Source organism: Stigmatopora argus, chromosome 12, assembly GCF_051989625.1.
Source record: "Stigmatopora argus isolate UIUO_Sarg chromosome 12, RoL_Sarg_1.0, whole genome shotgun sequence".
In the NCBI taxonomy this organism is placed as follows: domain Eukaryota; kingdom Metazoa; phylum Chordata; class Actinopteri; order Syngnathiformes; family Syngnathidae; genus Stigmatopora; species Stigmatopora argus.
Window position 1 is genome coordinate 16,980,778 of NC_135398.1, and position 18,073 is coordinate 16,998,850.

The 18,073-nt window shown below is 43.7% G+C and overlaps 1 protein-coding gene across 6 annotated transcripts in view; it reads right to left on the reverse strand.

The window, feature by feature from the left end:
* The window catches only part of LOC144085489 (Golgi reassembly-stacking protein 2-like), a 32,311-nt gene extending 29,451 nt beyond the window's left edge, over positions 1 to 2,860 (reverse strand). The window contains exons 1-5 of one of the 6 annotated variants that reach the window (XM_077614813.1): positions 2,698 to 2,860; positions 1,612 to 1,692; positions 874 to 1,077; positions 717 to 803; positions 489 to 619 (exon numbers count right to left, since the gene is read on the reverse strand). In XM_077614813.1, the coding sequence (XP_077470939.1) occupies positions 489 to 619; positions 717 to 803; positions 874 to 1,017 (362 nt within the window). In that variant the 5' untranslated portion in view covers positions 1,018 to 1,077; positions 1,612 to 1,692; positions 2,698 to 2,860. Of the gene's footprint in view, positions 1 to 488; positions 620 to 716; positions 804 to 873; positions 1,078 to 1,611; positions 1,693 to 1,882; positions 2,277 to 2,320; positions 2,609 to 2,697 lie in introns of those variants that run through there. The other 5 variants (XM_077614809.1, XM_077614810.1, XM_077614815.1 and 2 more) reach the window with 5 other exon arrangements.
* Positions 2,861 to 18,073: the final 15,213 nt, after the last annotated feature.

Consider the following 18,073-nt stretch of genomic DNA (forward strand, 5'->3'; position numbering starts at 1 on the left):
ACCACACCCAATGTTTTCAAGCAGCCATTCACACAATATAAAGTCTTTTATCATACTCAAAATGTGTTTTTGGAATGTGGGACCAAGTTTTTTTCTGGAGAAAAAAAACATAAGCACCAGATCTAAACCCACCATGAACGCTTCTAAAAAAAATGGTAACCTGGAGCCTTGGCTCATTTTTCTGCTGTTTGACTGATTCCATAGCATGTATTTATTTTATTTTATATGAGAACATTTGATCAATTCATTTTTCTATTGATATTGTTATAGTGTCTATTGTGACATCTATCTGACTCGTCTAGTACATGCTGCCTTCATGTGAACACAGACGACTTATTTTTCCACCACTGTCCAATACATGGACCAAGTGAGAGCCTAATCATGGAGTGACTCAGTACACCACTAAACAGCACTGATCAATAACTGAGCATGGACATGACACGCTAATAGAAAAAATATATACATTATAACTAATTGGAGTGTCTTACCTTCCACCACCTCCCCAGGCACTGTTAGGTGTAATGACTACCTCTCTACAGTTGTCGGTGTCTGTGTTGTAGACATAGAGCTTCAGGCCTTTTCCCTCATGACTCTCAATCAAAGAGAACAGGTCTTCGGACTGCACAGAATGAAGACAAAATTAGCATGATCAAGTGAAGAACGCGTACACACAACACAAGTATTACTCGCATAAACATTAGGTAATAATTTCCCACCTCGTTCATAACCGTGTCAGCGCCAATGACGTAGTCAGTGTACGGCCTCAACCCAGCAACCACTGCTGGGGACTTTGGCTCCACTTCCTATTAAATGTGTCGGTAATGAGTAGTAGGCAACATAAACGAGACAGTTGCAGCAGTGGGCTTTACCTACCAAAACATGCCAAACGTTCTCATTGGCGCCTTCAAAGCTACAGAAGCGAATCGAGACCCCGAGTAAGCCCTGCCCTCCCCACAAGTTGCTAGGTGTTACAGTTGACTCTCGCAAATCCAAGGTTTTTGATGAGTACACCAGCATCTTCACTGGTTTCTCCACATTGGCTTTGAGAAGGTCCTTCAAGGTGTCATTGTCCTTGTTCTGAAAACCAACGGTGATCGAAAAAAGGAAGTTAGGAAATGTTTACCAACGCAGTCTTTTGCTCAATTTTGAGCACATGCAGCTCCCATGGAGGTGACACAGATTCAACCCCCTGGAGGGTGCAATGGCAGACACAAGAGCAGTGAGGTTACATGCAGACCGGTTACTTAGGTGCCATGACCCAGATGGGGAGCTGGGTTTTTTGGAGGCTAACTGAAATTGAGGAAAGCAGGTGCTTGTTACTTTTAGCTCAGTGGGCAATACGGTCGGCTCTTGTGACGGTGGCACGCATTTGATCGCCAGGTGGGGTAAGATCAGGAGTGTTTGACCGATTAAAAAGGAATACTACCTTATAATTGTTATTCAATACATGTACGTGTGTTTGAATTTTGTTAAATATGGATTCCTTCTATATCACAATTTTCAACGATTGTTGGCATGTCAGGAACTCCTGACTCATTGTGAAGAAGGTAGACTGTAGGTTTGTTAGTTGTTGTGGTGTCTCCTCATACACACAATCCTATGTTAACTCACCAGTCGAGTGTTATTGATGGAAACAATAAAGTCAAAAAACGGTTCCAGTCCTGCTCGGTAACCTGGTGAGTTTTCCTGAACCTGCAAAACACAAAAGAGGGGAAAATGATTGAGAAGCATTGCGTTAAGCACTGCAACACAAACTCTAACGCAGCACTTGGCCTTTTGGGTTGTCTATTCTATTTGTTCACAGTAAAAAATAAAAAATAAATAGTAGTAGAAAGCACTCAAAGCCCTGTATACGGTAGCGTTTAAAACTTGGTGACTTTACTTTTTAAGTCAAGCAGGGGAATGGCCAAAACGCACAACTACTCAGATTAGCTTCAAGATCACGACGCTAACATTAAAATAAAAATGGCGGCTCCAACCCTTGACAATTAATATCCGTTTTTTTCAGTACCGTTTTAATACATTGCATTACATCTGATTTATCAGAGCTAAGAGCTAATCCGTGGCAAATGTCATTCGGTGCAGCCGTGTAGCATTTATGTTAAACTTAGCAGCCCAAATTCCTTTAACAGGTTTGTTGTTGCATTTTCAAACAGCAAACACAGGACCCAAGCAACATCAGCGCGAACATTTCATGACAGCTTTGCGTTTATCCAGCACAGCACCGACGAGACATTCAAGTCAACACACTTGACTGGGAAATTAACAATGAAAGGCGAAAGGCGAAGAGTAGGATATAATTCAGAATGCGTGCCACTACCCGAAGGACGTGATAGCCCTCTGTGCCACCTCCCGGTATCTCCACACTTTGTGATACTCCCATGATATCGCTGTCTTTAAGGCTTGTTGAGGTTTTATGGCGAGCTGATTGTAGGGAACGATGGAAGTATCCCCTATCACTTATATTCACCGGGTACACGTCGTCAAATGGGTTGCCATCTGCTGCGTATTGCTGCGTGTTGTGACGTGGCAGGAAATGTAGTCTCAGTGTAACGAAATGGAAGCCGCATATCTCACTCCGAGGTGTGCAGACTGACTTCCGACTAAACTGTCAACCGCGGCCAATTGCTCCCCTTATTAATGATTGCAATTCCGATAATAAACCTTACAAACACAACGCGGCAGATATTTACTCACATAGGGCGCACTTAAAAGTCTAAAATGTTCCCCAAAGTGGACGGGGACTATTAGTCGCTGTTAGAGGTAATATCTTGAGCCCGAGCCCGAACACGACCCGACCGGAAATTCGGATCGGGACTGGCCTAAAATGTCAACCATTACTTCGGGTTCGGGCCGGGCCGGGCTTCTCCCGCTAAAAAAAATGTACTATATTAAAACGCAGTGGCGGGCAGTGCATTTTCTGGTAGCGCCTTCAACGTATCAATCCAACCCTCAAAAACTATTTTATGGCTATAAAACCTCTACTGCAGCTACAGCTGCGACACATAAAAAATAATCAATAAATTAATGCACTAAAATGGGGTAAAATCCACTTCCTAGCAGCATTTCATGATTAAATACAAATACTGGAGCTTTTCAGACATTAAAACCAGGCCAGGGGGTGATTTTCCCGGGAAAAGACAGCGATGAACGTCAATGGCGTACGGGCAAACATTGCCCGAAAATGGGGTAAAATCCAGCCGAAAACAGCATTTATTGATTGAATACAAATACTGGAGCTTTTTAGACATCAGAACCGGGCCCGGAGTATCATTTCCCCGGTAAAAAGACAGCGATGAACGTCGATACGTCCATACGTGAAATGACAAAAAATGCACTAAAATTAGGTAAAATCCACTTCCTAGCATCATTTATTGATTGAATACAAACACTGGAGCTTTTCAGATATCAGAACTTGGCCCACAATTGAAATATTATTTAGGAATATAGTCATATTTGTAATTTTACTCACCAAAAATCATTTTTACACAATATCCATCCTCCTTTCTTTCTTCCTTTTTTCCTATCGCCATCGAAGCTAATGGTGAAAGTCGAGCCTGTCCTGTCATATTTCCGGCATAGTCCGTTTTGAAAATAGCATTAAATCAACACAACAATATACTATTTGCTTGTGGAGCTAAGTTAGCGCGCTGAAAGTGCCCCACACACCATTTTTTCCGGCTGTAACAGGCTTGCTAGCTTCGGAGTTGACTGGAAAATAGCTTTGTGAGCAAACAGAATCAATTTGTTTTTGCTTCTGCTTCTGTCGGCCATGTGGGTGGAGTTTGCGATCTCTGGCTGCTTTGCCCCGCCTACTAGCCAATCATAGTTTGTGAAAGCAATGACATGACCCAGCCAGCAAAATGCTAACGCCTATGAAAAATCATTGTGGGGTTGCCAACTCGAAATCTGATTGGTTAAAAGCAACAGTCTAGTTTAATGCAGCAGAGCCCGCAAGAACTGATTGTGCAGGCTTTGAGGCAGATCTGATCTGGCAACAAATAATGGCTGAAATGTGATTGGTTAAATGCTTCAATATGAAAACACACATCTGGAAGCAGTGCAACCAGGGGGAAAAGCAATGAAAGGAAGCTAACAGAGCATTTGGAATAATAAGTACGTATTGAAGGACAAAATATAATATGATTCAGATATTTCTTAGGCCAGCAGAGAAGGCCTTGAAGGCCCTGACGGCCCGCCACTGCTAAAACGATGTGTGGTATCTCGCTGACTTTTTTTTTTTAAAATAAATAAATGTTTTTAAAAATGTATACTAAAACGATGTGTGTATACTAAACTAAGGGATACTTGTTATAAAATGAATAATTTGGAATTTTGGATAAAACAGAGAAGGCAATGTAATGTAATTGCAATTGGAGGCGGTGCGGCAGAGCCAGAGCGTGCTCTGCGCACGTGACGTGATGTCGCAAGAAGTTAAGGATAAACTAAAGACAGGAGAACTGAAAGAGAAACATGCACGGGTACGGGAAACAGTGAGTTTTGGAAAAGCTTCGTTGAATGGAGTCATTGTGGCGCTTGGCTCTCACACGAGAGCAAAAAGACTGGAAACCCGGGGAGGGGATTAGATTAGATTAGATTAGAATTTTATTTCATCCCGTATTCGGGAAATTCCCTTGGTTGCAGTAGCAATACAGTAGCAAGACAGTAGCAAGCACAGACACAGAAGACATTATAGACCTAGGTTAAAAACAAAAACAAAAAAACTGGATGCACACACAGGAAGTCCACAAGGTGGGGACCTTCTGCAGACAGAGACTGAGGTTAAATATGCAGAATCACGCTTTCGATCTGATCCGCAGTCCCTCAGTACAGTAATACCTCGACATACGAGTGCCCCGACATACGAGCAATTTGAGATACGAGTAAAATTTCGGGCAAATTTTATCTTGAGATACGAGATAAATTTTGATATACGAGCATACAGCGGACGCGAGAAGCTGCTCATAAGAACATCATGGGCACTGTCTTTCTGGTCTCAACTCCCTCGTGTAATGTCGCTGGTCGCAACTCCCTCGTGTAATGTCTACGAACACTGAGCGGAGTGTTGCATTTTTTCAGTGTTTTTTCCCGTTAGTGCGAATGGCGGAGAAGGCGCGAATACGAGGAGTATACACTACTTCTTGTTGGCAAGTGGTCGTGCGTAATCCTATTGTGAGGACATGGACTATGTGTGCATCATTTTGGGAATATTTTGAAGGGAAGACAAAAGCAAACAACTCTCGATAGGTTGCATCTGAAAGTCAGGGTGGAGGCGGGACAAATTGAGCCAACCCGGGAAAAGAAAGGTATCAAATTTTAAAACAAAATTATAATTAAGTTTAGTGTAAGGTTAGATTAAATTAATTTTTGAGTGTGTCTGCATCGTAATCCAAGTTCATTTAACTTTGTTCATGTTGTTACGAGCGCGTTGCTGTGCAAAAAGTCCCCCCCTCTGTCCCTCTCGCTCTCCCCTCCGCGAAATCCGTCTAATTTTAGTACTAATATTAAACACATTTCAGTACTATTAAACCACTAGTTATTTGTTACTTTGTTAATAGATGGCGAATTAGAACAAATAAAAATGTTTTTCCAATCCAATATCCTGTTTTTGGTGTTTTTTTCATATGTTGGAACAAATTAATTAGTTTTTAGTTCATTCCTATGGGAAACGTTCATTTGAGTTATGAGTAAATCACATACGAGCTCAGTCCCGGAACGAATTAAGCTCGTATCTCGAGGTACCACGGTAGACTGGAGCTGATCATCTTCCTTGCCTAGATCCTCCTAAGATGTCCTATCACCTGATCAGCAGCAGCGGAGATGCTGGTAGGGGGCTATAAAGCACACAAGCAACCAACTCTCCCGTTGCAGCCCAGCAAGCACCGATAGCTCCTCCATCTGACCGGGGAGCGATCTCACGCTCCCATAACAATGATGGAATGCTCGCTCTGGTGCGTCGCCTTTTCTCCCGGTACTATTGTCCACTGCTCACAGCTGATCCCGCGTGCATAACAGCGGGAGACACGGCTGAATGGCTCCAAAGACGTCTAGGAATAGCATTAAGAAACCTTGAGTTGCAAAGTTCGCAAAACAAAGCAAAAAGCAGAAAGTACAAAGCAAAGTATATGGGAAAGCATTAAGAAGTATTAAAATGCAATTCAAAAATAGAACAGCAGCAAAAACACAAAACGAGCAAGAGCAGGCGGAGCAACCGCTACCGGCTGCCACTTGAGCGGTGCCATCTTGGTTGCAGTAGCAAGAACAGATACAGACAGAAAAAGACATTGTAGAGCTAGAAAACTGGAACCACACACAGGAAGTCTTCCACAACTTTAATCTGTTATCATAAATCACCCTTCCTCCTCCCAACTCGGGTCGGCAGTCCCAAATCCTCACAAAAAAATGTGAAATTTCGGGTTTGCTTTGGGCTCGGGCTGCAAATCAAGTTAATTCCTCGGGTTCGGTCTGGGTTTTTGGACCCACGGGCCCGATCGAGTGGGGGTCGGATCTTTCCGGTCCGATCTTACCTCTAGTCACTGTGACTTTTGTATGCACTAAATCCACTAAATCCAAGATTCTGTAGATGTCGCTGAATCAGCAGCTTGACTGTCTGGGTACATTCCTTGCTGACGTGCACAGTGACTGAGACGATCCGGATTAGAGTCGAAATGGGTAAATCGAGATCGGTTTTACAAAAAACATACTTTTAATTTTTTTTAATTTTACCCATACAAAAGTTGTTGCTCTGCGTACACTTTGAAATGATAAAAAATGTTTAAAATACGGGAAAAACGTATAAGTTGACAGTTATGCTTCTGATTATCGATTGGCAATACCAAACTTTACGGATTCAATACGATCCTGATCCTTTGTGTTGCAATATATAATCACATTTTCAATTCTCTTTGTCATTATTCCCCAGTCAAATTATTTTTAGGCTATTGTTATGTACTCACATTGATCATTTATCATGATTGTAATATCACTCATATCAGGTATATGCATTCACACTTATATTTTACATTATATGTTTAATACCTGAATTGTTGAAGTTAGTGTTCAATCCATTGTTCTGCAATACAACCTTGTATCTTCATAATTCTGTAATTTTAGGTCTAAATTGGTACTCGGGCGTTTGGTCGCCGGACGTTTGGTCGCCCGGACGTTTGGTCACCCGGACGTTTGGTCGCCCGGACGTTTGGTCGCCCGGACGTTTGGTCGCCCGGACGTTTGGTCGCCCGGACGTTTGGTCACCCAGACGTTTGGTCGCCCGGACGTTTGACATCATGACAGAGAGTTTACTGTTGAAACCAGCTCTCAAAATTATATTCATGAGATAGAGAGTTTAATATCTATTGTTGAAACCAGCTCTCAAAATTATATTCACCCGGGCGACCAAACATCCGGCGACCAAACATCCGGGCGACCAAACGTCCGGGCGACCAAACGTCCGGCGACCAAACATCCGGTCACGCCTAAATTGAAACATTCATTCATTTTCGGGTGACAATGAATCGGTGGCCAGCCAGCACGAGGAGACGGAGAACCAATCACGCTCACACTCATAATTAGGGGCAATTTAGAGTGTCCAACCAGCCTACCGTGCATTTTTTTGGAATTTGGGAGACCAGGATAAAACCCATGCATGGGGCAGGCCCGGGTAGAACATGCAAACTCCACACAGGAGGACCAACCTGGATTTGAACCGAAGACCCCAGATTTGTGAGGCCAATGCACTAACCACTCAACAGCTGCACAGCCTAAATTGAAACATGCTCCTAATATTCAAATGAACGCCCCCTTGCCTTCTGAAAATTGGATATATGCTGGAGGATGGGAAATGAGGCGTGTGTCATCATTAACCTCCTTAAACCCAGACTCTTGCAAAGCATGCATTTTTATTTTCTCTTTGATATTTAGGCTAATTGGGACCTGCTGAGTGTAAAAACAAATAATTATCTTTTTACATTATGTAGTTTCTGAGAAAAATAATGTCCACATCATAAGAGGACACCAGGCCCTTATAGTCCAAAATTTAACATAGTAGTCTTAGACAACCAAAAATGTAATGTCCACACATGTGGGCGCCAGGTCATAGGAGGTTATAGCTTTGCTGTGTTTGAGCGAAATCCTACAGAACAGAAAACAAACAAACGTTGTGGGTACGACGTCAAGAACCAACTCTAACACTATTTACTTGACCTATATTGGCCAGTATATATTTTCTGCACGCAATGTACAATTCAGAATAAAACTAGTCATTCATCTTCACATGGGTACTAGAGCCTATTCCAACCAACTGTGCGCAGAAGGCAGGGGACACCCTAAATTGGTTGCCAGCCAATCACAGAGCACATTGAGGCAAACACACATTCACGCTCACACTCATACCGAGGGGCAATTTAATCAGCCTAGCTTGTGGACATGTTTCAGTTTAGAAGGAACTTCCAAATGTGGAGTTGTAAAAGATACATGATCGTTGTGAGTAAAGTCAAAAGGATTATAGACTAGAACAAGTATAAATTTGAATATGTAAAACATAAATGTTTTTGGGATGTGGGAGGAAACCAGAGTAACTGGAGAAAACACACTCAGGCATAGGGAGAACATGCTTTCTGGCACCTCAGCTGGAGTCGGCCGATTGCCTTGCTTGCTCTTCTGGGTGGAGTTTCTCGCCAACCTATGCTTGTTTGTCTCAGATTAACTTTTTGCAATTTTCTATATCTTGAGTTTTCTTGCGAGCCACCTAATGATGCAGAGGTTCACTCGCCTGACTTCGGTGTAGGCAAGGTATCCAAGGTATGATTTTGTGTGCGTGTCTCTTTGTGCGCCCTACGGCTGACTGGCAAAGAGTTTAGGGTGTTGTCTGCATTTCACCCCAATTCAGCTGGAATAGGTTACAGCAGGGGTGGCCAAGTCTGGTCCTAGAGAGCCCCTATCCAGTCTGTTTTCCATATCTCCCTCCTCTACCACACCTGAATCAAATGATCAACTCATCAGCAAGCTGTCCAGAAGCTTCATACCGATCCTAATTATTTGATTCAGGTGTGTTGGTGGAAGGAGACATGGAAAACAGACTGAATAGTGTTACGTCTTTGGCAAGACGTTGTGGCGAGGTAATGAGGAATTAGGACCCAATCGCAGGAAATCAGGCGAGGACGAGGGAAGTAGTGCTTATACCAAAACTTTAATAACTTAGGGAGGATCTTAGAAAATAACAAAGACTTAGAAATCGAATCACAAAACGAAACCTGATAAGGAACGAGGCACATGGAACATGGATCGAGGTAACGAGGAAACGTGGCGAGGACGGACGAAAGCAGACGATCCGACAAATGACATAACAATCAGTGGGGTTTAAATAGACTGGCATGGGTTGACGAGACAATTAGGAAGACCTGGGAAACACATGAAGGAGCAGGGGCGGAGAAACGACAGCTGAGCACAATGGGCAATCACTCAGACAGAACACCAGGGGGGAAAAGCATAAAACCAAGCAACACCGGCACTTGACGAGGAGTGGGAGTTGCCGCTCCGCCGACCCCCTCGTCCAAGGGGCCTGGAGAGTCGCCACTGCCGACCCCCTCGTCCAGGGGACCCGGAGAGTCGCCGCCGCCAACCCCCTCGTTCAGGGGGGCGATTTGCCGCAGCCAACCCCCTCGCCAACCAGGCAGGAACCTGGCGGGCAGGAACCTGGCGGGCAGGAACCTGGCGGGCAGGAACCTGGCGGGCAGGAACCTGGCGGGCAGGAACCTGGCGGGCAGGAACCTGACGGGCAGGAACCTGGCGGGCAGGAACCTGGCGGACAGGAACCTGGCGGGCAGGAACTTGGCTGCAGGAACTTGGCGGGCAGGAATTTGGCAGGCTGGCCGGCATGGTGACACTGGTTTGCGGCTTCGGCACGGGGATGGCCGACGGGCCAGCCGGCACGAGGAATCTTGTGCGTAGCTTGGGCACAGGAGTTACTGGCGAGCCAGCCGGCGCGGATAATCTTGTGCGTGGCTTGGGCACAGGGGTGAGTGGCGGGCCAGCAGGAACGGGGCCACCCGGCACGGGCAAAGGCGAACGGGGAGCTCGGACGGGCGAAGGCGAGCGGAGAGCTCGCACGGGCGAAGGCGAGCGGGGAGCTCGGACGGGTGAAGGCAAGCGAGGACCTAACTCGGGGACTCGAGCGTCCAGCCCCTTCTTCCTCTTTTCCCCGCATCGTGGCGCTCGCCGCCTCCTTCGTAAGGACTGCGTAGCACGCCGGCCGCCATTCGGTGGTCCATTGTAGATGGCCAGCCGACACGGGGAAAAATCTCACACCCTACACCTTACACCCTAGACTGGTCGCCAGTTAGTCGTAGGGCACACAGAGAGACAAATGACCATCTGGACTCCCAATCATACCGCCACCAGCGGGAATTGAGCCCACGCCTGCCCGGACCGAAGTCAGACGAGTGAACATCGCTGAAACTCGCAAACGGAAGCAACTCCACTCTCTTACACTTGGTACTAGGACTAAGCACTGAAGAAAAAATTATATACATATATATATTTTTAAAGTTCATAAAAATGTTAAAATCCATGCTGAAACTCATAACCAGAAGCCACTCTTGCATCTAGGACTCAGCACTGAAGTAATTCTTTTTTAATAGGTGTGACCCTGCTTCATGGATTTTCACTTTTTGCTAGGGGTCCGACCCCCCATTAAGCGCGATAATTCAGCTGGGTTAGGCCTCGCCAGGACGCGAGTTACCAGGGCCCCACACTGGACCCAGCGCCTGGAGGAGTAGCACTCTATCAAGCGCCAGGTGGCCGGGCCTAGGCCCATGCGCCTCGACCGGGCAGAGCCCAAAGAGGCTACGTTGGTTCTCCTTCCCATGGGCTTACCATCTGTGGTAGGGGCCAAAGAGGATGGGTCCGACAACAGTTGGTCGGCAGCCAAAGGAGGGATCCTTGACGTTCCACCATATGAGGATATGCGGTGCGAAAGTTGAGGTTTAATCACATCCATTGGCAAGGCAGTCATTCATGCTTAGTTACTACAAAAACTAATAGCTGTACTTCAACTTCTCATCTCATGTCATTTTATGAACCGCTGTATTCTCATTAGGATCCTGGGGGGTGCTGCAGCCAATGCTAGCTGTCTCCAGGCCTGAGTCAGGGGACTCCCTGAATCGGTGGGCAGCCGATCGCACGGCACAAGGAGACGGACAACCATGCACACTCACACCCATAATTAGGGGCAGTTTAGAGTGTCCAATCAGCCTACTATGCATGTTTTTGGAATGTATGAGGAAACCGGAGTAGCCGGAGGAAACCCACGCAGGCCCGGGGAGAACCTGCAAACTCCACACAGGGTGACCGACCTGGATTTGAACCCGGGACCCCAGAGCTGTGAGGCCGACGCGCTAACCAGTCCCGTACTTTAACTTCCAAAACAAATTTATATTTGTAAATGTGTGGTGCACACTTGTCATACTTCTGATACCTATTTCCATAGGCAATGCTTTCACTAATGGTATGGCAAAAGAGGCTGCCACTTACCCCTTTGTGGGGATGGCAGACTCCACTTGTGATGAAAATCCTGCAGGCCTTCAATGTGGGTGGGCGGCCTGGGGGACGAGTGGTTAGCGCCACTGTTTCCTCTAAGCAATTGTGAACCGTGTTCTCAGTGCACAGCAAACAAATGCAGCGCACAAAATAAAATCACACCTGAATTGCAAAAAATAAACACATTACATTTTTTTTGTGCCATTTTGCAACGCAACTCAGAGAGTGGCAGCCTTTCACTGACAAACGACAAGAAACGTTAATCTATAATCCTCATAAAGCGTCATTTACGTGTGTGTGTGTATGTTAAGATTCTCTTGCTATGTTTGTCCAAACCATGCAATGTAGAGTGTTTTTCATGGTGGCCAGAAACGGCTGTCGGATCCTAATAGACGAGTGGTTGAATTTCTTCACCTTCTATAAGTGTGTAAACTCATTTATTTTTTAAAGCTGAAAGCAGAGTTGATCTATTAATTGTTGTTTTTACATAATGTGCCCTAAAGGCACCGCATGGCAGATTGGTCGTAACATTGGACGCATTTCCACGTCATTTGCAAACCTAATTTTTGGAAGAATTTCTGCCAGCGAGTTTTCCAGTGCTCCCCGAAACACTTTTTTTCCCTGTGGTTAGGGGAAGACTCTGTGAGACACGATGCTGCTGGCCGCGCTGACCCAATTTATTTTTATGGTACGACGCATTTCCACGTCATTTACAAATGTCATTTTCAAATGTCATTTTCGGAAGAATTTCCGCCAGTGAGTTTCTAGGTGCTCCCCGGAACACTTTTTTTTCAGTCGTGACTGGAGTTATAAAACATCCACCGATACATAAATCACGCTTTATCTATTCTATAATCCTTATAAAGCGTGATATATGGATGGATGTATTTGTGTGTGTGCACCTGGAAACCACACTGGAGTGCTTCTTCTTAGTCATTCCGCTTGAAGTTAGTTGCATGAACTATGCAACAGCACCGCTATTGTGAGTTTTTATTTTCGTCATATTTTTATTTTGGTTTACAATGTTTTACCAAAAATAACACCCAAACATTGCTTAAATAGGTTAAATTCGTCAGCCTTTCTTTGGAAATTGAGTGTTGAATTTATTATGGGATGTTTCTATATGTTTTGTAAGCATTTTTAATAAGTAATAAGGCTATAAATTAATTCATGATTTATGTTGGGACCACCCTTGAGGATGCTTTCCCCCACAGCTGCTTTCAAAGGCCAGTTCATTGTTTTCAGGACTATTGACGGCAACAAACCCCGTGTTTCTGCTGATCGGCAAGAAACTCTTACCTTGTTTGGACTGGACTCTGGCAGATGGCGATAATCGCATTATTGTTTAAAAATATGGCTGCTTTGTATACCTTATAATGAAAATATTATGCAAATTCTTACACCGTTGTTTTCGTTTCCCATCCGCTCGGGTCACCCTGTATGCAATTGTTTTGAATTAGATTACATGAAATGTTTTCCGTTTGTCGCGACTAAATACAATGAACAATATACTGCACGTCAGAAATGCTCAGGAATGAAGGTGCATTTTGAGTGTGGCTCGTTGCAAATTGCAACCAGATATGTGAAAGATGTCTTCCAATTTTAATTAAATATTACTAATATTGATATAAGGGTATTAATCATTATTCAAACATTTGGTCCTTCGAGTAGCCGGGGTCAACACACCGATAAGGAATCCAGACGCTGCGGTTCAATATCTGGAGTGACCGAGCACGGCGAGAATCCCTTTTCCAGGCTGGATTATTTCTCAGCAGCGGCTGGATTCTGGTCGGTTGAAGACTATCCATTTTTGGAGGCATCTATCAACATTTCTGGTGAGTTCCGTGTGTGATGTCTGCATATTGTTGACGGGTTCCAAATGCGCGAAGGGCATCACACGCGATGGCCTTATTTTGAGAAATAAGGCTCGCGTCCTGGGGATGGCAATTTTTAAAACCCTGGGCATACTAGTCTCTACCAGGTAAAGAGACAGAGCATGAGTCTATAAAACTGAAGGCAGTTCGGGGTGTCCTGTACTGTGGTCCAGAAAAGTACAAATATAACTCTGATGGTATATCAGGCTAGGGTATACATTTGTGTTACGTGTGTGTTAGGGCAGTTCGGGGTGTCCTGTACTGTGAAAAGTACAAATATAACTCTGACGGTATATCAGGCTAGGGTATACATTTGTGTTACGTGTGTTGCGTGTGTAGTTCCGATAATAAAAGGCGGAAAAGAAAGTTAACTAACTGATAACTGAGTGCACGCGAACTCCCTTCAAAATGGGAAATTCAAATAGCAAAGTGGCTAGGGATGACGTTCCGAAACAGCGTCTGCCGTGTAAAGATTGGAAATTTGTTGCAAATCAAAGCGCTACAAGGGTTAAACACCTAAATTTATGGATAAACAAATATGGGTTTGCTGGCCATCTTAAAAATGCATGGAATATTAAAACCTGAAGGATAAAATAAGCACTAAACATAGAAGTAATCTATATATAATATGTGAAGGGAGATACAAGCGAGGCGGCTTGTTCCACAGAAAGAAGGGTGATAAAACGGGTCCGTTGTGTGAAAAAATAAAAAATCCCAGGTGATAAATGGTCCAGATGAAATCAGGGACAAAGGAATTCCTGCGGAGAGGGCGACCATGCCAGATGTGGATTCAAGGACAAGCAGATTCTAGGAGAGGACACCCCCGCAGAACGTCGTGGGACAGTCCACATATCATTAAACTCAGCGAATGAATATTCATCTGTGTTATACTATAATTGGGCAAACGCGGGTTTGGACTTTAGTCTCTTTCATCCTCCACTGAAGCACGGCGACGCTCAGCTGGTTTTATATTTGGGATAGGGACCCGGAGCTCTGTAAGGATCAATATCAGGAATAAATCATCTGTGGAGTAACGCGCATACCCTGGTCTCTTCCTTCGATGCTGAACACGCACAACTTGTTAGACGGGATCAGACTGAGTTAAGGAATTATGGTTAGGTGCTAAAACTATACGTCTAACATAGACGTACTTTGTTAATAGTACCTAAATGTACTGTCAATTTAATGGAATGAAATTACTTATTGCGGCTTATCTTGATTTTATCCTGTACCGCTAGCGGGAATGTTTTGGTTAACAGTCGAAAAGAAATACAAAACGACCAATTAAATGTTTGGCGGGGTTGCCAAACCTGCGTTTTTGTCATACTCTAAACTAGTCAAATAATGCGTCGGCTGCGGGGGAGCGCGGCTGTCTTTGCTGCTGATTAGAACGCGAAAAAACATGGACCGCGTAGCGGCTGATTTGACGGTGTTAGACATTCAGTATGCGCGCGGACCGCACGAGCGACTAAATTTTTTGGACCCCTTCCGTGAAGACATTACAATAATTGGCCTTGGGGGTGCTGAAGCAAACTTGAGGGCAGAAATGGGTTTTGCTATGCTTGCAGCATATTGTGATTATGGGGTCTTGGCAAAATATTGTGATATAGTTGGATATCGGGAGAGGAATTAATTTAGTCTTCTCTAAAAAGCATTGTAATTGTGCACAGGAGGCGAAACATTGTGCGCAGAAAGAAAAAGAGGTCGCTTAGGAATGTCAACATTGATAAGCTGCTTCGCAGCATTCGTGAAGGTCACAGTTAGCGGCTAAGAGCGCGATTCCGTTAAACACTTCATAATAAAAGCAGCAGGGTTTCCGCAATGACCTTCGCACTTATTCTTTGGATTAAATCAGAAATGTCTTTCGAGGTGATAGAAAATCTGTTTGGCAAAGATTGATTTGGTAAAAGCTTTGGAATTGGGAATAATGCTATTATTATTATTTTATTTTTTGTTTTGTGAAGTTCAAAGGGCTCTTAATTAAAGAGAGCTAGTTTTGGAGGATAAAACAATATTAATACTGTTTTTGAATGGTTGGATTGTTCAAAATACTTTAATATAGGAGATTGGCTGGTTAAAGAAAAATGAATGTAATTTTTTAAAATATATTATGGCATATTGGTGACAATTTGTGGGTCCTTTATTAAGCATTGAAAATTGTAATTAGGAAATACCTAGTAAAAGGTTGATTTCTCTAATTTAATTATTGTAGATTTTTATTGTGGTAACAGAGAGCAATAGGAAATAGCTCTTATCTTAAGTAAACATAGTATGGGGTGATTTGCAAATTATGTCTTAGGTATTAAGAGTTATTTGGTTGTTAAAAAGATCAGATATGAAATTTACAATGCAGAAATGGCATGAGAAAATTCATAATTTGTCCAAATTATTAGGTAAATTGAACCTGGCTGGGGTAGATAAGATAATTGATTTAGGATAGGCATAGTTTCCCTAGAAGAAACATGGAGCGTTTTTAAGTGCACAAAAGACATTCCCTGTTTGGCCTGAAGGGGGAAATATGCTTTGGTATAGGTCATACTGATGACTATTGGGACATTACTGTCTATTGCTTTAGGGGCATACAAATTAAGAATTTAGCCAAAACTTACTGCATTGCAATTATGGGGTTAATACACCTAAATGTTACGGTGATAACGATTGGCAATAACAAGCTTAGATAAAGGGAAATATCTACAACAAATTCTGGTGGGGCCTTTCATGGTGTGAAATAAGTGATGACATAATGCCTATGTTTAAAAAATAACATCTCCAAATTATAAAATATCAACCTTTGAGAAATGCTTTAAGTAGATGGGTTGAATAGAATGGGCAAAATTCGATAGCATTGAAAGGGGGGTAACTTAATGCAGAACATGGAGGTAAAGTTTTTACAAACGGTTAAAATACTTAAAGGGGGTGTGTGTGTTTCAATGTGTCACAACTTTTCCATAGCACTCTAAATTCCTTGATTATGAGTGCGAGCATGGATGAGTGTCTGTCTTTTGTGTTTTAATTGGCTAGCCACCAAGATATATCAATATTCTAATATCAAGGTGGAATATTTCTGAAATCGCTGATAAGCCTTTCGAGGACGGCGGTGGCAGAGTAGGACAGAAACAAAAAGAGAAGGATTTCGCCAAATGAATTTTTTTGATTTCTGCAATGGGAAATTTGGGAACCTGGGGGACTAAACAAAAACAAAAGACTGATCTAGGAGGGCTGCCATTTTGAGTCATGGGGGATTTCATGCCTCAAAGAGGGGGTGGTTATAGATTCAATCTATATGCAGATATAGGGCCAAAACACGGGCGATTCCCCCTTATGTCAAGCTACAAAAGCTACATATCCATTTCAAAGGATACATATGGATTTTATAGAGAATATGTGTGGTACATAACAGTCCTAAAACAGATTGGGGAAACCTTGTTGCAGAAACTGGTCTAGATTGACAAGCTTGGATGACACACGAAAAACCATCAGGCCTTTGATAAAATTAACCCATACGGTGGGGGCATTACAAATCATTATTCAGACTGACAAAATAACTTGTGGGTCCTTGTCTGACGTTTTTCCCAAGTCCATGGGCAGGTGGAGAAGACCCTTTTTACAAAATTCTACATTTGTGTCTCAACAACAATGACCATGTCTATGGAGACGGTAAGAAAATCGTCAGAGATGGAAACACCCGGATCCGCCATAGTAAAATTAAAATCTGAGATGACCAGAGATGATGAATTCATTTCCGCAACAGGGAGTTTCCCAAACGGGAGGCGGTAAGAAATAATTGGTTATTGTTGATGGAAAATGCAGCTATTATAAATCAAACCTGTATAACATGTAGGGGGCCGACCTCTCTTAAGAGTAGTACCCGCGCAAATTACCCCTGATTGTGTAAAGGAGAAGATGTAAGCCAAAGTGTGAGAATTGAAATAATGTATACCCTGTTCCAAGAGCAAAGGACAAAGCTAACTTTTCAACACATGTTGTGTTTGATCATTTTACCTGCTTAAACCTTACAGGGCATGGTTTGAAGCTGGAGACCTGGTGTGCCCACGTCCTAAAACCGACTACACCCTGGTACCACGTTCTGACCTATGATGGTGGTGGGGTGGAAATAAATTATACGACTCCTGCTGAAATGCGGCAGGACTTTGTGCCTTGGGGTCACTGCTTTTACCAGTGTCTGTTTTTCCATCTACAGTGGAGGAGATACAATTGGCTGAAATCCAGTATGATGGTGGGTCCCTCCCGACGGCGTCGATCGGTATGGAGAGAGGGAGATCCAACATACATTGATGCGATTGGCATCCCCAGGGCGTACCAGATGAGTATAAGTTGGCTAATCAGGTCGCAGCAGGTTGGGAGTCTATTTTTCTTTTAAGTAGCCCAAAACAAAAATGTGATAAATTACCTGCATTACAATGTCCAAAACCTTGGAAATTATACTGAAGAGGGATATGTGGCGATAAAGGAACAACTGGCAGCCACTAGTCTGATGGCGTTCCAGGATCGTGCAGCGGTTGAAATGCTTCTTGAAGGAGCAGGGGGCGTATGCAATGAAAATGTTGCACTGAACAACACGTCCCCCACTGGGTCCCACACCAGGGCCAACGATGGCCTGCAGACCCTAAACCGCAAGATGAAAAAGCATCCTGGAGTAGAAT